At 35.5% G+C, this 23,796-nt stretch overlaps 1 protein-coding gene and 1 long non-coding RNA gene across 10 annotated transcripts in view; one reads left to right on the plus strand and one right to left on the minus strand.

The window, feature by feature from the left end:
* LOC113514629 (hemicentin-1) overlaps positions 1-23,796 on the minus strand; it is a 573,783-nt gene that overhangs the window by 250,940 nt on the left and 299,047 nt on the right. For all 9 annotated transcript variants that reach the window (XM_052891885.1, XM_052891877.1, XM_052891883.1 and 6 more), the window contains exon 3: positions 15,601-15,772. In XM_052891885.1, the coding sequence (XP_052747845.1) occupies positions 15,601-15,772 (172 nt within the window). The remainder of the gene's footprint in view (positions 1-15,600; positions 15,773-23,796) is intronic.
* Positions 6,549-6,969, plus strand: LOC128200017 (uncharacterized). The gene is made up of 2 exons (XR_008252493.1): positions 6,549-6,578; positions 6,688-6,969. It is a non-coding gene; the product is annotated as an uncharacterized LOC128200017 (long non-coding RNA).

Below are 23,796 nucleotides of genomic sequence, written 5' to 3' on the forward strand. Positions count from 1 at the left end.
CAAATGCCTACAGATTGATCCCATGGTCATTTTACCCAAAATCATTTTAATAGTTTAATTTTTAAATAAAAATAACTGGATTTGCCACAATTGAAGTCGGTATTTTTTTTTTAATACTCAATTACAATCTTTTAAATATTATAATATATAGCGTACTTGCCGCGTGGTCCCGGCATAGAATAGGCCACCCCTTCCTTTTCCGTGGATGTTGTAAAAGCCGACTAAGGGAGGACGAGGGATAGGCAGCAGCGACCCTCTTAAAACATCACCAAAACCTAGCTGCGGTTGCCAACTCGCCTGCCAAGCGTCAAATTGCCAGTCTTCAAGTTACGTATAGAGCAAAAATTCTATAGACATAACGCAAATGAAAACCCGTAAATTATTATACTCAAGGTAATATTTCCACCAATCCATTACACTGGGCCACGAAGTAATTCATGTAGTACATCTGGGCACATTTCACAAACATACCGGTATAATATAGCGGTACACACGTATACACGGTAATTCGTAATATTTACGATCTCATAAACTGGAAGATAATAAAAATGGCTTTTATGGTGTTTTTATGCTGAAAATTCGCGATAGTTGTGTTCTGTAGGATAAATATTTTATGTGACCACCGAAACGTGCTAGTGATTTTGTTCACGTGTCATTTTAGCATCATAAATAAGTGATTCTTCGGGCACTATTATGACAATCTTGATGATCTGGTTACTTTACACACGGTCTAACCTTCTGTCGTTTATTCCCGTCGTTCTATACAAATATATTTATATTTATGAGTGTTTATTTGTAGTATTTACCGCGTAATCTCAACACAAAATGGACCACCCTATCCTTTCCCGTGGGAGAGCTTAATAGGTAGCTTAATGGTAAAGGAATGGACAGCAGCGTCCCTCTTAAAACATGATCGAAACCTCACTGCGGTTACCAACCCAATAATGTAATGTTGCGCTTCGAAAAAAAAAACACAAATTCGAAATTGAAGACTTTTCCTTTATGCAACTTAGAATGGCAAACAAGCTGACGGCGCATCTGATGGAAGATGGTAACCGTCGCCTATAGACATAAGCAGTACCATGGATTATGTATTGCCATTCCTGAGAACTCAGGTGTTATTTCTCTGCACCCTGTAAACTCACTGACATATCCCACCTTTCAAACCGAAACACAGCCATGCAAACACAACTGCTTCACGGTAGAAACACGAATGGGACAAAGGTGCCAAATGAAGCGACTTTTGTACAAAGTCTCCCACTGGTGACTTTGTACAAAAGTCGTTTGTTTGGGCACCTCTTTGCTGGGCGAGACATTGTAATAGAGCCATACAAAAAACATAAATTAATTAAAAACAATTTCTTATTTAAAACTTCCTAAAAACTGACCTATATCATAATGAAAACACACTATTGGATACACAAATCATAGACAAATACAATAATGGTCATTTCCGATACAGTCCGATTTATATCTGATTTATTCACCGCCAGTTACCCGTATTAAATCGGTATCGTACGGTAATCAACATGAATGCGTTGTCTCAACTAACAGGAGTTTTTAGAGTGAAACAAAATACATGTATGACTATTAATCTGTGCAACAGCAGTTGGATATTTGGAATAGAGACAAATGGCTCGGAAGTTTTGATTCGTATGTTCTCTGAATAGTGATGTTACACGTGTCTGATTCATGATACAAATTAAACTTGGTTGTGTGCGTGTGTGCGTGCGTGCGTGCGTGTGTGCGTGCGTGCGTACATACGTGCGTGCGTGTGTGCGTTCGTGTGCGTGTGTGCGTGCGTGCGTGCGTGCGTGCGAACGAACGTGCGTGCGTGCGTATGTGCGTGCGTGTGCGTGTGTGTGTGTGTCTTCATCATACCGATTAAAAAATTAATTAATTAATTACTGAGAGATTTGACAAAAAATTTTTAGGTAAGCAATGTTTTAAATTATTTATATTGTAATTGAAATAAGATCCGTGATCTGTAAGAATGTTCCCAGGAATTGTTCGAACTGATACCTGCTACTGATTTTCACCAACGTACAATCCGCCAAAAACTAAAGTTTCATCACAACCATCTGGACAAATGGCGGTCCTCCACCATTCGTTATTCAGAACACTTACTTCCACGTACAACCAGGCTTTAAAATCAACTTCCAGCAACAGTATTTCCGAACCGATACGACATCGTAACCTTCAAGAAAAAAGCATATTCCTTTTTAAAAGGCCGGCAGCGCACCTGCAATGCCTTTGGTGTTGCGGGTGCTAATGGGCGGCGGTAGTCACTTACCATCAGGTGAGCCGCTCGTTTACCTCGTTTGTTAGTTTTTTTATAAGACTATAAAAAAAAAATCATAAATGGAATTCACATTCTAAGTTACAAAAAAACAGATAAAAAACCATACCTATTTAAATATTATGAGCGACGTGATTTTCTAAATATAATCAGATAAACACGCAGGACATGCACCGTTTTAATGACACAATAATTTTACCGGTAATTCCAGCATACCGGTATATCGGGTACCGATGGAATAAAATTCCGGCACTTCGCCCCCGGCATGGAATGGAATATTCTCGAACAGCGATCTGATACTGTCCCATTGAGACATTTGTCAATGTAATTGCACTTATATGTCAGTTGAAATACGATTATTTATCCAACTATCCACAATAATCACTATATTTTTGTTTTTATAGAAGATGGAAAACGGTAAGACACGAACAGCATTATGGACATCGCAGTATATACTATGACATATACTCGTATAGTATCTCTCACGCGTTGCCATTCCTGAGAACTTAGCTGCTATAGTATAGTGCTTAGTTCCCCTTGGAAACCATCGTAAACAATTCTTGTTGAATTCGTCATGATGGGCTAACTGAACTGCTTCACCCTTACCTATCATCCCTCACTGGTGCCCCGCCGGTGTATACCGATAGCATAGGCGGGGTTACCATTCCATTAACATCCATTAAAAAAAACTGTTCTACCTTCATCCTTACCTAACATCGTTCTCTGATATCCCACCGGCAGTCATATACTGATAACGCAAGCAAAAATATCATGTTTTTTTATAACACAGGGAGCAAATAAGCATACGACTTGCCTGTTAGTAAATTACTACCACCACCCATAAACACCCCCAATACTAGATGAATTACAAATATGCTGCCATCCTTTAAAACGGAATACGCTCTTTTCTTGAAGGTTGTGTTTCGATTTGAATATGGCGTGAATTTACTGGGTACGGAGGAATAGCACCTGAGTCCTCAGCAATGGCAACGCATGGGGGGTATCATAGGCGAAACAGTATACTTTGTTATGTCCATGGTACTGCTCATGTCTATAGGCGACGGTTACCACTTTCCATCAGGTGGGCCGTCAGCTTGTTTGCCATTCTAAGTTGTATAAAAAAAAAAGGTTACATTGTCATCCATTGAAAAACTTTAAATTTATCTGGTACTGGATGACTTTGTAAGATCATGGGAAGTTATATTACATGGTAAATGTAATCAAAACACGTATTAAACAACTAAAACAAGGAAACATCCAAGTTTCTTATAAATTACAAATATAACAATAATTGCATCAAAACGTCTTCCAGTCTCGTAGTTACGGACTATAACCATATCCGAGAAATCACCAGAATTTCGTCTAACTGCACTAATTAGCAATGTTATGGCGTAATTAAAAGTAAGTTCAGACCGGCGGTTAACGGTACAACCAGAGTTTGGTTAACGCGGATGTGGATTTGAGTTCAAAGTTTACTAAAACACCGCATAGTTGAATCCTTTTTTCGTAAGCAAATTGAATAGCATCCAAGCTAATGGTCTACCTGATGAAAACCATTAACTACTTCGGAACAGCACCAAATAATTTTTTTATTTTTTTTAATTCTATTTTCCCGCTACTTCGTATACACGGATTTCTGAAGTAGAAAAATCAACGAAATGAACTGATTCTATATGGCGTATCAAGACAAACATACACCATTTTTTAAGTTTGCTCTTCCAAAGTACAATAATTAAAACCGTTTTAAATTTGATACAGTAATTTTTGTGTGATGTTTGAAGTAATATATAGATAGACAAAATTTCCAAAAAATACTGTGTTGGCTTCTATTACTGCTGCTAACCCCTGACTAAACCAAGTGTGTACAGTGTATTTCGTCTCATTAATATGATCGAATTGTGACTGGACGATGTCTGCACATGGGAAATATTAAAAAAAATAATGTATCAGCCATTAACTGATTTAACTAATTTTTATTTTATTTTTTTTTTATAACTGTCCACTGCTGGACATAAGCTTCCCCTTATGGGGAAAGTTTTGCCAGTAGTTGATACGCTTGGCATGGCGGGTTGGCAACCGCAATTAAGTTTTTAGAGATGTTTTTAGAGGGGCGCTGTTGCCCATCCCTTGCTCTCCCTTACGACACCCACGGAGAAGGGGTGGCCCATTCTATGTCGGGGCACATACGGCAAGTTTATATATAGTAGTTATTATAAAAACTTTTATTCATTACACAAACTGACTGCTTCTCAATATTCAAATGTCGTCAAAAACCCAAAACTTCGAGCCACAGTTTCCAAGGTATCTCTGTGTGCTCTGATCTGGAAACTAAATCTTGAGTCTTGACATTGAAGATATAATTAAACCACGAACTCGACACAACCAGATAAACTATCTGTCACCTAATTTAAATTTAAATTAACCCTAATGCTAAACATAAATATGAACATTCAGACCGTACTTATTTAAATGTAGTCCAAATCATAAGCGGTAGCGATAATACCATATCAGCCTTTAATAGTTGTAGCATATCAGCTACCCGCTAACAACATGTTTTCTAACTGCATTGGGTTGACTGGAAGAGATCTCTGTCAGAGATAAGTCCACCCTTGCTCACAATATTTATAAATGCATTAACAATGTAATTTACAAGTGCAATAAAGAATATATATAACTTGACCACTGCCGAACATAGGTTTCTCCTATAAGGGAAGTTTTGCCAGTAGTTGCCACACTTAGCAGACCGGTTGGCAACTGTTAAACGTTAGTGATGTTTTAAAAAGGACGATGCTACCAATCCGACCATTAAGTTCCCTTAGTCGCCTATTACGACACGTATGGGAAGGAAAAGGGTAGCCCATTCTATACCATGACCGCATGGCGTTGGATACTATTTTATTTGTATCTTTTGTATAACAACAACAACAACAAAGTCTTCTCTTTTCCCACCGGATGATGTATGGGCGAGCGAGGTAGGGGCCTTGGGACCCCATTACCCCGGCTTCTACTCCGGAGGCGACGACCTTCAGGTCGCTGGGTTTGTAGCTGGCATATAATGTTGGACTGTGTATACTGGCGTGGTGTCTCTTTTGTATAATACCCATAGTACAAGCATGAATGAATTTGGTTATAGATGGCGCTTAGAATGTGTTTTGTGATATTTATTTATTTAATAAATAAAGAATAAATACCACTAAATAAAAATGTACAGCGCCATCTGTATTAAATTCAGTGGTAACATTGTGGTTAGATTTTGTTTATTAATCCCCTACGATATCTTACAGACAAAATACGAGTACATTGTATTTTTACTCCATGTAATGTAATGCAATGTAAATTGGACTCTCTTTTCCGCGCTTAGCCTCTCATTTGGGCCGTTGTGCGTATGAGTCGTGGCTAGAATAGCCAACCCAACTTCGCCCAGAAACACAGAAACTTCCTGAGATCTTCACAGGCCTCACGGAGTAACCTCACCGTTCCAAGGCTTTCTTTATTTTTACTCCATTTATATGAATATAATTTGCATTACTATATCGTATTACATTTTAGAAGCGATCGGCGTTATTACGTTTCTCGCTTAAGTTTCTGCTTCCGCTCCCGTTCCCGCTTCAGCTTCCACTTTACACCGCCGCATCTACGTGGTTGCACTTCCCGTCACGTTGTAACATTACCACGGAGTTAGTTAATCAACTTGCTTCTGTCGCAAGTTCTCTCGTTTACTTGTTAGTTAGTTATCCGCTATTTTTTTTTTTTCATTATTTTCTATGTCCCCCCTGTTGTTGGCACTTTTCAGTTTAAAATCACGGGTGGCAATTAAATTTAATTAATTAAAATTTTACAAGTTGTGTGGTTTCGGTATAGACTGGGCCACCCGTTTCTTTCCCATGAATGTCGTAAGAGTCGACTAAAGAAACTTAATAGTCGAAGAATGGGCAGCAGTGTCTTTCCTAAAGCATTACCAAACGCAAACTGCTGTTGCCAAATCGCCTGCCAAGCATGGCAACTACTGGAAAACCCACAAAGAGGGAGGCCTATGTTCAGCAGTGAACAGTCAACGGCAATCAGAGTTATATTATTTAGAAGATCAGTGTGATACCTAATATTCTTCTCGTGCTTTGTTTTTTCTGATTACCACTATCTGGTTATAGTTTAAAATTAACTCTATATTTAACTATGACGTACTCAACCGATTATGATAAATTACATATATTTTTTTAAGTAATCACCATTCGTCATTCAAATCCGATTAGTCATTAAATCATGACTTTAAAAACTGTAGGTACGTATGACTAATAATATACTCAGGGGACCTGATTTAGTTATATTTAATTGAAATTAATATTTAAAAAAAAAGAATAATTACTTTTTTTTACATTTTTGCATTGCAGGTGTGCTGCCGGCCATTTAAAAAGGAATATGCTCTTTTCTTGAAGGTTATGTTGTCGTATCGGTTCGGAACTACTGCTGCTGGAAGTTGCTTCCAAAGAATGGTTGTGCGTGGAAGAAAGTGCATTGAAAAACGCACGGTGGAGGACCGCCGCTCGTTCTGATGATTGGCATGAAACTTTAGTTTGTTTGTTTTGCATTTTCAATTCTTACGATTAGATGGAAACATAAATTTTGTTACTAATTATTTTAATATACAGACTTTTTGACCTCATGACTGATAATTTAATTACAATTTATTTTATTTATTAATTTATCCTTTATTAATCAGATTACAAAAAATGTGTGAATTTTCGACACATACGATTTTGTTATTGATAAAAATTTGAATATTTAAATTAATTACCCTTACGAATTTGTTATTAGTAATATATAAATTTATTTACTAGTAGGCCAGGTAATGCGACACGATTCTCGGTAATGCAAAATAAATCTTCATTTATACAACATACAGTCGTATTTCTTTATCAGTACAATCACAAAACATGTAATATACTCGTATTCCGCGTTGTACGTGGACTCACTGTGTCACATGTAAGCGTGTCGATTGATACGACGACATTTTTATTATTAACTAATACTTTATTATTATGTCAACACATTCTTCTTCTTCTGCTTAACCTTATCCTAAATATTATGTGGAGCATATGTTTTTTAAACATTTTACAAAAAGATTTATAGTTTTACGACCGGCCGTCTGCCTAACGTCAACCTCTTTGGGAATATAAATATAAAATAAAATAAACAAATAAATACTTTCCTTAGTAAAAGTATTTTAATACTCTTTTTATTTGAGATTATATTATAAATGTAATAATATATTATATAATAAATATTATATATACATATATATATATATATATATATATATATATACCGCCATAACTTAGGTAGTCGCATACAGAGCGATTTCAAAGATGCTTCCTCCTACAAACTCTCAGGTTATATAATGAGCTCCCTGTTCGAGGTTTTCCCATGAAACTACAACATGGGGTTCTTAAAAAAAGGGTAAAGAGGTTTCTTCAGGAACAGCAAAACGCACGTAATACCCCTAGTGTTGTAGACGTTCATAGGCTACGGTAGCCACCAGGTGGGCGGTATACTTGTTTGCTACCCCCCTACCTACTTTTATAGCCTTACGGTTTTGTTATAGATAACTATATTAAAATATATAGAATATTTGCAAAGGCAAGAGGTGGGCAGCAGCGTCCTTCTTTAAATATCTCTAAAGCTTAATTGCGGTTGCCAATCCATCTGTCAGGCGTGGCAATTACTAGCAAAACCCCCTAAGGGGCCTCCCCTTATGTTCAGCAGTGGACAGTTAAAAGCTGATATGATGATATGACGATGGAAGGTTTTCTATTCTTACGACTTTGTTATAAATAATTTATTTTAATGTGCATATTTCACTGTTTTGTCATGGGCATTTCTCATTTTTCGACACATACTCATTTGAGAAAAATATCCGATTTCAATGATAGAATAAAAAACTACTGATTTTACTTCTACCTTAAAGTACGACCTAATACTAATTGTTTAAAATGAACCTTTTTAGAAAAATTGATAGATAGTAGTTGTTTAATAAAAAAGAAAATTGAAAACAAATGAATTATAACAAAATATACACTACATCGATTCAACAGACGGTATTTTTACTTACAATTAATACAATATAATTAATAAATAATAATATATAACACCAAGAACTAGTATATTTTATAAACACATAGTTCCCAGTAATGCAAATAAATCATCATTTATACAACATACAAGCCAATTTCTTCGTCGACAGTACAATCGTGATACATGTAATATATTACGTGGTGTACGTGGACTCACTGTGTCACGTGAGCGTGTGTCGATCGATACATTATTATCGCGCCGAGGGATTAAGGTGCCGAGTAGAATTTATTGGAGTTAATGCATATGCAAAGTTATTTATCACCAATACGCGGCGCGGTTTAATTCAGCGTTAGGCAATTGTTTCGAATGAGTATTTTAAATGGTAAATTCATAGCTGTTAAGTCTTCATTAATGTACTTTACATTTTATATGAATTCCGTCTATTTTTTTGTTTATTATACTTGAAACGACAAATAAAAAGAGAAAATTAAAATTGATTCAGATATCATGTTTTTTTTTGTTTTTTTATGTTACAAAAATACATACAGATATATGTTTCGGTTTGAAGGGTGGGATATGGCGTGAATTTACAGAGTACAGAGGAATAACACCTGAGTCCTCAGGAATGGCAACGCATGGGGAATATTATGGGCGAAACAGTATACTCTGTTATGTCCATGGTACTGCTCATGTCTATAGGCGACGGTTACCATTTTCCATCAGGTGGGCTGTCAGCTTGTTTGCCATTTTAAGTTGTATAAAAAAAAGGTTGAGTTACCTTATTTATTTATTCATTTATTTATTTATTGGCTTAAAATAGATATCTTTTTCCTGCCAAATATTTTTAAATTAATAATTAATTTAAAGTATTTTCTTGAAAGCGTAATTACGCGAAAATGCACAATTTTGACAAATCGGCTTCGAGCTTATTTATAACGCTTACTTGAGTATTCTACATTTCTATCTCGTTCTAATATACATGTTATTTATTTACATTGTCAATCTATATACTTAATAATTTAAGGTTTGAACTATAGACTAATGTTTTATTTATAAAAACTAAAAACTCTTACAAAACAATGGAAGTGCTTTAACACTTTCTTTCAAATGAAGAATGTAGCGTAATATAAAAACACAAAACACTTTAATAGGTAAAATAGATTCGACGTTTTCACGAAAAAGGGGATCAATATTAAATATACTAGCTTGACGCTATTATCTCTTAAGTATCGAACAAAGGATCCACAAGAAAACACCTGGTAAATCACAAGCCAAATTAAATGGGAAATGTCTAGAAATAGCACGTTAGAAAATCTGACATTACCGCCAAAGGCGCAAGTGTTGGGAATGAAAAATTAATGCACTAATACCTCAGACGTCTGAAATAGAAATATATGCAGTCTTGGCGAAAGTAATAAATCGTGTTTGAAAGCGTTCCCATAATAATACTTCAAAATATTAATCTGTACTGTAATAATAAAAAATCTTTAAAACATTGACATTTAACTAATAATATGGTAATTTCTTAAGAAAGAATATATAGTACAGATCGATACTTGATTGATTATTTTGATTAATCATTTATTTAATTATATACATATCCTTCACGCCTGTCTCCCATTAGGGTAGGCAGAAACAATGGAACGCCAAATGCTTCGATTCAAAAAAAACCTCTTTCGCAAAAAATAAAAACATGTGGTATATATATATATATATATATATATATATATATATATATATATATATATATATATATATATATATACACACATGTTATTTATGTATTACTATTTTACACGATATGTAAATACTCTATGTTGTTTTTTATTTCTATTTATTTGCTCATTATTTTGCAGCGTAAATTATTGTTATTTCTGTCTACGCTGTTGACTGGTAGATAATGTCATAATGGTTTCAAGTCCACCATTTACAGTGTCTAGTGGAAATAGTGTATTATATAATTATTTTATTTTAATGAGGCACGCGTAACAAATTATAGCCATGTTAGGTTCATATGTGGGTAATTATGGTTTTTATACTAGGTTACAATAAAAAAACATGTGTTCACAGCATGATTGACATTTATTTATTTATTTATTATAAGTTACAATAACAGTTTGCAAACAGAAATGAACCATTAAAAAGAAAACAATACAAAAATTTATCAATACCGCAGTTTGCCAACCTTACATTGAAAACATCATTTAACAGTCAGTTAGAAGTAAACTTTATAACGTTTTTAGAGAAAACATTTGAATTTCGTCATTTGGAAACCATTATATTTAGTAAACATCTACTCATATGTGTATATAAAAGTTTTTATTGTATATAACAATATTAAATGAAATTAATGTATGTATATGTATATACATGTAAATGTATATATCTTTGTATATATTTGTTTATATATAATAGTACTAATATAATAGTGCGCCACCTACCCTTTATTTTTCTTTGTTTTCTCAATGTTCTCTACCCAAAGCTTGTCTGGAAGAGATTGCTTAGCGATAAGGCCGCCTTTTGTGTCATTTCTTATTACAGTTAAATGTGTTTACTATTCTATAAATGGTGCAATAAAGTGTACATAAATAAATAAATAAATAAATGAAATTAATACCACAAAACTCTCATCACGATGGAAAAAGATATACCACATTTTAAACAATTTGTTATTAAAGGTATAATTATATAGTCTTAATAATTTAATATTATATTTAATTTTTTTTTTATGCAAGTTAGAATGGCAAACAAGCTGACGGCCCACCTAATAGAAAGTGGTAACCGTCGCATATAGACATGAGCAGTACTATGGACATAACAGTGTATACTGTTTCGCCCATGATACTTCCCAAGCGTTGCCATTCCTGAGGACTCAGGTGTTATTCATTTGTACCCTGTAAATTCACTGCCATACTCCGCCCTTCAAATCGAAACACAGCTATGCTTCACGATAGAAACACAAATGGTACAGAGGTGCCCAAGCAAACGACTTTTATCCAAAGTTTCTCACTGGTAATTAAATTAATATATAAATTTATACCATAAAACTATAACCAAACATGAGAAACACAAACCAAATTAAAAAAAAAAAAGGAAAAAAATGTGTATTTATGTCTAAATAATTAAAAAAAAATCCTTTCTATTCTATAAAAGGAACGGAACGAACTATCGAAATAACAAAATGTGGCGTTTGCTGACGTCACACATGAGAAACAACGGTCACAATACAAACTCCATTATCACTCGTTAATAAATCCGGTCCAAGCTTATTACCCACCTCGAGTCGGCTCGGCTCGGATTACGTGTCAATAGGATTAATTTCTATCTATTGCTATTCGATTTAATCATCGAATTGAAAGGTGGAATATGGCGATTCGATTATTCAGTCGTCACGACTACTCACTATACCATTGAATTAGACTATCATGGTGAACTAACTGTAGTGACATAAGAAATTTTATTTTCCGACGGTAGCGGATTCGATCGCCGTGTATTTTTTTTTATACAACTTAGAATGACAAACAAGCTGACGGCCCACCTGATGGAAAGTGGTAACCGTCGCCTATAGACATGAGCAGTACCATGGACATAACAGAGTATACTGTTTCGTCCATGATACCACCCATGCGTTGCCATTCCTGAGGACTCAGGTGTTATTCCTCTGTACCCAGTAAATTCACGCCATATTCCACCCTTCAAACCGAAACACAGCCATGTAAACACAACTGCTTCACGGTTGAAACACGAATGGCACAGAGGTACCCAAGCAATCAATTAAGAAAATAAATTATTTAGTTAATAAATCAAAATAATTGATTTTCTTACAATTAAAGTCCGTTTTTCTGTAGAATACAATAATGAATGATGTAGAAATTGCCACAGGAATACTATCTAAATGTAATCCGTAACAGATTGCAAGCAATCAATTAATTAATTGGTTCGTCTTTTATTTGTCGAACTTTTACTATTGGACATCAGCAGACTGACTTCTAGTCGTGTCATTTATTTATTTATTTACATAAATTTTTCATAAATTTCTAATGAAATAGACTATTTTATTATTTTTATTCTATTGCAAGGGAATAGAATGAAGAGAAAAAAAAAACTTAAATTCTCTATTTTAATATAACAAAAGGTTTCCTAGCAACTGGTGTAGTACTTAATTCAAAAACTATAGTAAAGGAGCCAGTCACAATTGTTTATATTCGATAATTACATCAGCCTGTAACTGTCCACTGCTGGACAGAGACTTCTTCATAAGAATTTTACCTGTAGTTACCACGCTGAACAGGCGGGTTGGCAATGACAGTTTTTTTTTTATGGGTGAAAATGGTATGGTATCCCCGCCTGCGCTAACGGGATACGCTGGCGGAGCACCAGTGTAGGGTGATAGATGAGAATTAAAACAGGCCAGTTAGCCCATCATGATGAATTCATCAGGAATTAACCATGATAGTTTCCAGGGAGAACCGCGAGGAGGTCGACCTGGTTGGGTATATTGCTAGCAATAGGATTCTCAGTCTCCATTACTAACAATCCCTTTCCTCCCTCCTAGATATTATTAGAGAGAACCACGTGGAGGTCGACTTTATAGGATATATTACTGTTAGTAAACCCCATTACTAGCGATCCCTATAGACAATGGTTACCACTTCCCATCAGGTGTACAACTTGTTTGCTATATCCTTTAGTACCAATAAAAAATAATCAGACATGTAATAGCTCTGCCATTTGGATCTCATTACTCATTCTATTAGTTTTACAGCAAATACCAACTGATAGAACACGGTTTGCGTTTTAAATGCCTTTTATCCTTCAGGCCGTAAGGTTCAATTTGGTATATTTCATTTTAAACAGATCGTAAGTAACAAATGGGGTGTCTAGACTAGCGACCTGTTTACGATTGTATGAGACATAAATATTGCACGATCGGCGGTTGAAATCGGTGTTAAAATACATTCATGATATACACGCGGCGGCTATCTTCGATTGGGTAGACAAAACGAGTGGCTATTCTCTCACAGACTGTTTGCAAAAATAGTATAGGGAATAAAGAAAGATAAATATTTATTTGGCACATATCAGTAACGTGTGGTGGAGGGATGGACAGCAGCGTCCCTCTTAAAACATCACTAAAGATCTAATTGTAGTTGTCAATGCGTCTGCCAAGCGTGGCAACTACTGGTAACCCTCCCTCCCCCCAATATTTAGCAAGCTGTATTTCGCAGTGGAGTTAACGGCTGATACAGTACAATAACAATATTAATAACAATTTCAAATTAAACATAAACCATTATAAACTTAAAGAAAAAGGAAATACAGAAATAAACTTATACCTAATTAAGAATTATGCGACCAAAATGGCCACCACTCAGCTAAGTGTTTTGTCATTCAAACATAACGCTTAAACGTTGATTTTCTGTGGATCCAATAAGAGTGGTAGATGGCGCTACCGTATAGACATATTACCATTTCAGTAATATATAACTATTTAAATTTTATGTAATATTATTGATTGTTTTTTTGTTTACCATTTATAACATAATTTGTCAATAAATTTAAATTTAGAATGCAGGTACTTGGATTACGGTAGTGGTTTACGTCTGTATATAATGTCCACTGATTTAAAAACCAGAGGGAGACTTTGTACAAAAGTCGATTGCTTGGGTACCTCTGCCCCATTCGTGTTTCAACCGTAAAGCAGTTGTGTTTACATCGTTGCGTTTCGGTTTGAAGGGTGGGATATGGCGTGAATTTACAGGGTACAGAGGAATAACACTTGAGTCCTCAGGAATGGCAACGCGTATCATGGGTGAAACAGTATACTCTGTTATATACATGGTACTGCTCATGTCTATAGGCGACGGTTACCACTTTCCATCAGGTGGGCCGTCAGCTTGTTTGCCATTCTAAGTTGTATAAAAAAAACCGAACTACCAAACCGATTTTGACAAAAAATCTATGAAACCAATCTGTAAGTACATATATCCTTTCAGATACAAAAATAATCTTCCATATCGGTTTTTATAAACCGATATGGAAGAACTTTACTTATGTAAAGGAGTTATGAGGTAATAAATAATAAAAAATACAATCGAATTTAGAATCTCCTTCATTTTAAAATCTGTTGAAAATATAGACAAATAAATAATCGATCCAAATAAAACAGTCTGTCATGTCCAACAGTAGTATACATAAAAAATAAATTAAACTTTTATCTATTTCGAATGACTAAAATTTGGTACTAATTTTGTTTTAGTAACAATTTTAACAAATCTTAAATTCTGTCGACTTATTAAACTGTAGAGAGAGAGAGTAAACAAATAAAGTAAAAACACAGAGATTATTACAATAAATTGGATAAATAAATAAAAAATAAAATAATAAAATAAATTACTAGAATAATAATTCCAAAAACATTTGTCATATTATACGAGTATGTTGTTATGTTAACACGTAATAAGAGATAGTTCCCGTGTCCTGTTATACTTCACATCAACGATTATTGCATGAAACACACCGCTGACATTAAGAGCGTGCACGTGGCGTTGGAACGCTGTATTACTGCTTTTTAATCGTGCTTAGTTTTATGTCTTAACGTAGCCATTATCTCTATTATATCTTTATGATAAAATCCTTATGGAGTAGCAGAGGAAACCAGCTGAAAAATCCTCTACTTTTAGGTACTTAATTTTTATGCATTATCTACTTTCACAATCCCCATATAAGGGGGAAGGTACTGTTAGTAATACGAACTACTAGTTCCATTGCTAGCAAATACACTCTGTCAGGTTGATTTCCTCGTGGTTCCCCCTGGAAACCATCGTATTGAATCTCAGATGTATTCATTACGCTGGTCTTACTAACCTGTTTCCTCATTCCCACCTATCATCCGTTACTGGTGCTGTACTAGCGTATATCGGGGTTGGCGTATGGTGGGATTACCATTCCATTAACATCCATAAAAAAAAACTCCATATATGAAGAAAGGGATTATTGGTAATAAGGTTTAGTAATTCTATTGATATAACCATCAGGTCGACTTCCACGTGGTATCCCTTGATATGAGTAGAGTTTACAGGCACCAAAAGTGTTACCCAAAAGTCCAAAAAAAACCCAAATTTCTCCAAGCCAATTTTACTTTTCTCTAAAAATTTTATTTCTTCAAAATTTTGCAAACAGAGAAATCTTTACCAAAAATTGCGAAAAAATACCTAATAAATTTCACTGACCTGTCCATCATCTCTCCTTCTGGCCTGTTGATCGCTGCATCTTTGGACGCTGAGTACACATATACTCTGGAATCAGCTTTGTACCACTTGATGCTGTGGAGATCACCACAGGACTTGCCGTCGATGCGGCATCGCAAACGAGCTGTGTTGCCTACGATAGCTGATGCGTGGTCTGTGGACAAATAGAAAAATAGATTGTTAATTGCATGTTGAATTTATATTAGACTAGCTTTTTCCCTCTCAATTTCGTATGCATGGATTTTGGATCAATGAAATATATCTTTTTTTCTATACAACTTAGAATGGCAAACAAGCTGACGGCCCACCTAAGAGTATACTGTTTCGCCCATGATACCCCCCATGCGTTGTCATTCCTGAGGACTCAGGTGTTATTCCTCTGTACGCTGTAAATTCACTGCCATATCCCACCCTTCAAACCGAAACACAGCCATGCAGACACAACTGCTTCACGGTAAGTAAGCATTACTTTTAGATGGCCTATTAAGATAAAGTAAAAAGTACAGGGTCCAACACCACTTGCTTCGAAATTTTTAACATAACAATTATTAGCTTTTGATTTTTATATTTCAAAAATATTGCTAAATATGAGGAGAGTTGGTATGTAAGGCACAAAATGGATCACCCTGTCCTTTCTCGTAGATGTAAGAGGCGACTAAGGGAATTTACTGGTCGAGGAAGGAGCAGTAGCATCCTTTTTAAAACAATACCAAAAGAAAAACTGCAGTTGCCAACTCATTTGTTAAGCATGGCAAGTATTGACAAAATCTTCGCAATGTTAAACTGCCATAAGGAACAGCCCCGTTCCATATGACAGTCTATGGGGCAGACCTATGTTCAACAGTGGACAGATTACGGTTGACATGAAGATGGACAAGATGGATTAATGAATAAATATGTAATATAAGCAGAAATGGCATATGGCTGCTTCATTTGTCGCTGCACAGTAAGTTAATCTATTTAAAATCATGAGCTACAAAAAAACAGTTGTAAACCCATTGGTAAATCCAAGCTAACACTTTGCATTTTCAAAAAAATATTTTCCTCTTAAAACTGAATGCAACATTGTCGTACATTGAATAATCCCGGGAACCCGGTGGAAATCCCGCGAATCCCGGAAGAACTCCCGTTCAATTAACTAGCAAGCCAGTTTTATTTAAAAGCCGATGTGGAGTGCGCGCGGTAACGGCAAAATTGAACGGGCGAATGTTGGAATGTGTGAAGTTAATAAAAACTCTTGACATTAATTTACAGGTGTTACTTTAAAAATAAGCCATACAAATCCCAGCATACAAAAGGCCACCTCTGACTTTCCCGTGGATGTCGTAATAGGCAACTAAGGGTTGAGGAATGGGTAACAGCATCTGTTTTAAAATATCACCAGAAGCCAAACTGCAGTTGCCAACCTGCCTGCCAAACTTGATGACTACTAGCATAACCCCCCATTAAGGGAGAGGCTATGTTCAACTGTGAACAGTTAAGGACTGACGCAACGACAGAAAAACAAACTTTTATACTAAGATCTTATGCTGATATATGGTCCTACTTTAGGTAAAGAATTCTCCCCTGTTTGCTTTCACTTATTTTATTTATTTATTTATTCATTAGTACAAATATGTGTACATGGCGGACTTAATGCTAAAAGCATTCTCTCCCAGTCAACCATAGGAAAGTCACCTTATCAAGGTCTATAGCGTATAATTACAAATACTGCCGTCCTGACAATGTTTGTCCGGAATTAAAGGGATTGTTATTTTTTTTTAATAACACTGAGGTGGCGAAGGAGCATAGACCCAACTGATGGTAAGCGGTTGATGGTGCGGGTTGCAGACCTTGAAGAGAGTTCTTTATCTCTTTTTTTAAGAACCCTATGCTGTAGTCTTTTGGAAAAACCTCGATAGCTCGTTCACAACCTAAGCATTCGTGGGGATAAAACATTTCTGAATCTCTTTCTTCTAAATATGAGTACATTCGAAATTTTTTTAACATAAAAAACTCCTTGAAAGTACACTACAAAATTGCATAAAAAGTCAGTGTTATCAGGTGTTTTTTTTTTATGTTGAAAATTGATATTTTCATCACAACCACGGGTACTTGTTAGTTGCATAATCTCCCGTAATCACGGCACCGCTCGAGTTTACATAAATATGGATGCGGCGTGGTATTAAGTGTAAAAGGGAAATATTTTGAAAATACACAAATTTTCCATGCCGCGTGTTACTGGACTACTGGCCTACTGATCATATTAATATTATTCATCATCATCATCATCATCATTTCAGCCATTATCCGTCCACTGCTGGACATAAGCCTCCCCCATAGACTGCCATAAAGAACGGTCCTGAGCCACATGCATCCACTGACTCCCTTTTTTTTTAACGTCTGGAAAATGCTTTATGCAGACTCATGCACCTTGTGGGAGGTGAATGGGTACTGTGGGAATCCTCCCGTAAGGTGAAGGTGTAACTACCAAAAACCAGATGATATACCCTCGAGGTGCCATATGTCGGAGATATGGGTTCGCTTTCGCACTCACCACATCTCCGACGGCAGCGACCTGCCCCCAGATGGTAAGAGCAGGTCTCCTCTCTCAAGATAGGGTGAATGGCGTGCTCACACTACCAATCGGGGGATGCACCGGTATATTAGCGCATCCCCCAGATCCACTGACTCCCTGCAATGCATTTCAGATCGTCATTCCATCTAGTGAGGGGTCGTTTTACATTGCGTTTACCCGTACGCGGTGGATTGGTGGTTGTTTTAAAATGGACGCTGCTGTCCTTCCCTCGACCACTGAGTTCTTTAGTCGCCTTTAACGACACCCACGAAAATGGAATAGCTAGTCCATTCTATGTCAAAGGCCAGGCTGTACTTTAGAACTCCGCCGTTTATAAACCAATTTGAAAGATTTTTTTTAATCTACAAATACTGGTACTGGGGGGAAAGGGTTTGTTAGTAATAGAGACTGAGAATCCCATTGCTAGCAATATACCCAACCAGGTCGACCTCCTCGCGGTTCCTCCTGGAAACTGTCATGGTTAATTCCTGATGAATTCATCATTGGTCTGTTTTCATTCTCATCTATCACTCTTCACTGGTGCTCCGCCAGCGTATCCCGTTAGCGCAGGCGGGGTTACCATACCATTATCATCCATTAAAAATATATATATATATATATATATATATATATATATATATATATATATATATATATATATATACTACTATGTAGACGAATTTTTAAAGAAAGATAAGTAAATATCTATTACAGTTGGTACGGTATTGTCGATGCTTGAAATGATCAGGTCCAACCAGCATGTGACATTTGCATGTTATTCTGTAAAAAGCTAAATAGGCCGTTAATAAATCGATTAATAAATTTTCCGAATTTATTAATTATTCATAAATTAAGTAACTTTACTTAACACTAGCGGCCCGTTCTGGCGTCGCACGGGTGGACATTTTTAAATTTTAAAAAGCGGTTCTCCCGTTTTTCCAACATTTCCCTTCACTGCTCTGCTCCTATTGATCGTAGCGTGATGAAAAGTATACTATAACCTGCCCAGGAGTATGAAGAATAATTGTACCAAGTTTCGTTAAAATCCGTCGAGTAGTTTTTGTTTCTATAACGAACACACAGATAGACAGACAAAAATTTTACTGATTGCATTTTTGGCATCAGTATCGATCACTAATCATCCGCTGATAGTTATTTTGGAAATATATTTCATGTACAGAATTGACCTCTCTACAGATTTATTATAAGTATAGATAACACCGCCAATAACTACCTTAGTTAAAACAAATAAATTTATTATTATTATTAACATGAATTCAATAATTTGGTTTGTATATCAAAATAACTGGTTTTATATTAAATTCGTTGTTTCTATTTTTGTGTAGAACAAAATTTACATATTATTTTTTGAATTATCTATGTATGTATGTATGAATGTAAATACATATTGTTTTTAAGTATAATAATTAACATAAAATCAGGTAAAACTTTTTAAAGTTGCAACGTTATTAAATTGTTTCTTAATTAGACTGAATGGTAATTTGAAGCTGTGAAAACATTTCCCGTGAACACGGATTTGGAGCGGAGCCAGGTGAATATTTTAGTCGTGTGACGGTATCGTTTACTGGACCATTAGTTATGCAACTTTTCTGGAATAACAGGTTATAGTGCTTTGTAAAATAGGTCGTGGCTTTACGTTATTCTAGTTTTTATATGTTATTTGAAACAGAAAACATGTTAACGGTATAAATGATGGTAACCGTCGGCTATAAGTACAAATATTGTCATGAATATCTCAGATAATTTTTTTATGCAACTTAAAATGGCAAACAAGCTGACGGCCCACCTGATAGAAAGTGGTAATCGTCGCCTATAGACATGAGCAGTACCATGGACATAACGGAGTATGCTGTTTCGCCCATGATACCCCTCATACGTTGCCATTGATGTATTGCCATTGGGTACCTCTGTCCCATTCGTGTTTCAACCGTGAAGCAGTTGTGTTTGCATGGCTGTGTTTCGGTTTGAAGGGTGGGATATGGCGTGAATTTACAGGGTACAGAGGAATAACACCTGAGTCCTCAGAAATGGCAACGCTTGGGACGTATCATGGGCGAAACAGTATACTCTGTTATGTCCATGGTACTGCTCATGTGTATAGGCGACGGTTACCACTTTCCATCAGGTGGGCCGTTAGCTTGTTTGCCATTCTAAGTTGTATAAAAAAAAGGATATTTTAAGTTTTTTTATATCATACAAGCTATAAAGCTAGATATAAAATATCAATTTTACTCACAACATAACACAGTTATGGCCAACAAAATACATTGTACCCCTCATTTCCATCCTCAAATTGAATACTGACCTGCAAAATTACATTGGAGAGATCCGGAAGGATTACAGATTACAAGTGTAATAAGGTTACACTGTGCCGCCCATAATTACACAGTATTACAGAAGGGGACGCGGTTTTTTCAAGTCGCTTTGTCGCTGAACAAAAATGCTCTTTTGTAACAATTGTGAGGCGTCTGATAATTTCCATGGCGACTGCGGTGTTTTCTTTGCTAATTTCTTTTGTTTTTCTATATTGTTCTCTGTATTGTTACATTATAATTGTAATGAGAAAGGATGTGATTGTTTTTAGGGTTCCGTAGCTCCAAAAGAAACAACGGAACACCACTTCATTGTCCGTCCGTCTGTCTGTCTGTCAAGACCCTTTTTTTTAGGAACGTGTGGAGGTATCAAGTTGAAATTAAGTCTGCAATCTCTTAAAGCAGCGAAATAATCAAGCCTCTAAATCGACGCAATCAAAAGATACGGACGTTTATGTTCCATTTATATCGCATATTTTGACATTTGCAAAGGGAATCAAGACCTATAGGGTACATCTCGTTGACCTAGAGTTATGAAATTTGGTTTGGTTTGATTATAAGTGAAAATGAAGTAGGTTAGTTAACCCATCGTGTTGAATTCACCAATGAATCAATCACGATGGTTTCCAAGGGAAACCGCGAGGAGGTCGACCTGATATTTTGCTAGTACTAGAGTTGCTAATCCCCATTACTAACAATCCCCCCCCCCTGCATGTATAATTTATTAAATATGAACATAAAACTTTTTACATTTTTACTATTGTTTTTACATTGAGTATAAATATTTGATGGGATTATACCGGGGTTGAGGGATTGTTGTCAAATGGGATTTACATCTCCAGAGCCAGCAATATACCCTGTCAGGTCTAATTCAAATAAATAATCGTGGTGAGAAATCATTAATCATGTTTTTATTTGTATTACATGTTCAATTGTAACTAGGTATTTTTGAATTTAGCTGTACGGTTTTTATTCTTGAACTTTCTAGAGTTTTCTTTCAGCTTTCTCAAAAGTTGACTGTAAGAGATCCCGGTATATGATAAGTCCGCCATTGTATTTTAAATCTTTTAATATGTCCAATGTAAATTATGTGCAATAAAGATTTTATAATACAATACAATTAATCATGTATGAGTATAAGGGTGTCGTAAGAGGTGACTAAAGAATATAGAGCTGTCAGTTCCATTGCTAGCAATATACCCTGTCAGGTCGACCTCCACGCGGTTCCCCCTGGAAACCATCGTGGCTAATTCTAATTGAATTCGTCATGATGGGCTAACTGGCCTGTTTTCATTCTTATCTATCACCCTTCACTGGTGCTCCGCCAGCGTATCCCGTTAGCGCAGGCGGGGCTACCATACCATTTTCATCCATCAAAAAAAAAAAAAGACAAGAGAATATAATCGACGAAGGTAAGGCAGTAGCGTCCATCTTAAAACGTCACCATAGCCTAACTGCATTTGCCTGACTGCCAAGCGTGGTAACTACTGGTAAAACCTTATGGGTGAGGTCAATGTCCAGCAGTGGACAGTTAAACTGATACGAGATAAGATAATATTAAATGTATACAACCCTTCTTTGCATAATAGTGGAAATTTCCATTATAACATCGAATGCCCTAAAATTATATAAAAGAACAAGTTCACTTTAAGTTCATTTAAAAATTTAATTGAAGAGATAGTTAATCTAGATAAATAATGTACAGAGGAATAACACCTGAGTCCTCAGGAATGGCAACGCATGGGGGGTATCATGGGTGAAACAGTATAGTCTGCTATGTCCATGGTACTGCTCATGTCTATAGGCGACGGTTACCACTTTCCATCAGGTGGGCCGTCAGCTTGTTTGTCATTCTAAGTTGCATAAAAAAAAAAAAAATAATAATTAGAGATAAGTAATTAAAAAAATAAAAAAATAAATATATATTTAAAGATAAAAAAAATTCTTTGAGATCACTGCCAGCCTGCACAGGCAGGGTGCCTAGGATACTTGCTGCATTTCCACGCTAATTAGCAATGGAAATGCGTTAATCAAAGTACTTTAAGTTGATCGTGTCTGGATACCTTTTTAATGCACTGCACTGCAGAAAAAAAAACATAGCTGTCAAATTTATTTTTTTAACCATTTTTCCTTTAATTCTGAACATGAATTATATCACCTTGATTTATTTCACCAATAAAAGAATCATGTAAAAAAGGGATAATGTAATAAAAATAAGCAGTTATTTTGTGAAGCAAAATTATCTGTTGCATCTTGCACATAACAGACGTAAAAATATATAACATTGCACTAAAAGCAAATGGCGTTTCATGGTTTCGAGCAGGCCCGAGGGGAAAAGGCGGTGTTTAAAATTAAAAAAATCTCGGTCCCAGAACTGCTTGGGGTGGTTTTAATGAATTTTTTGTTTTTTTTTTTATATTAATTTAATGCAAGTTTTTGACTAACTTTTACATTAGCAGGAGTTGCGGTAGAACTTTAAATGAGAACTAATTACATAAAGTATATATTAGTATATGTATGTAGCTTAGATTATATAGATAGAGTGTCTCCATACAAATGCTTTGAAAAAAGCGTGTCGACTTTTTCATATATTTTGCGTGATAAAAAGTTATGAGTGATTCCCTCATAACTTCTATATAATTATTTTGTTTTATAAATTCTGCATCTTTTTAATACGTAAACACACATTTTATTTATTAAATAATACATCAAGAGACATTTTGTGCGTAAGTATATAGAGCACAGATAACAAAAATGAGTCAGCTAATTTGACAATTAGCTGACAAAAAGTTCACCAGTTTTTGAGGCTCGATATCTGTACATGAGAGATATTTAAAAGAAATTAATACGAATGATCGTAGCAATTCAGGACAATGGAAGACCAAAAGAATATTTTCAAATGATTTTAAAAGGAAAGAAGCGCTCAAATCGGTTGTTTGTTTTTAAATGTTCGTCACCTTGTAACTCCGGTAGTTGTAAACCGATTTGGATAATTCTAATTTATCAAAAAGGACACACAAATACTGATTGGTCAAATATTCAATATACGAGTACAAGCGGTTACTATCCCGCCTGCTAAACGTATTATTACTGATTAAATTACCAAAATAAACTTTATTCATTCGAAAAGACGAGGGTCCACTTAAATTGTACAACGTAATAAAAAATGAGCTTCCGTTTCTGAAATGTAAATGTAATTTTCAGAACAAGTGCAGTTTTTTTTTTATACAACTTAGAATGGCAAACAAGCTGACGGCCCACCTGATGGAAAGTGATAACCGTCGCCTA

Source organism: Galleria mellonella, unplaced genomic scaffold (genome assembly GCF_026898425.1).
Source record: "Galleria mellonella isolate WM207_F2 unplaced genomic scaffold, CSIRO_AGI_GalMel_v1 utg146, whole genome shotgun sequence".
Taxonomy (NCBI): Eukaryota; Metazoa; Arthropoda; class Insecta; order Lepidoptera; family Pyralidae; genus Galleria; species Galleria mellonella.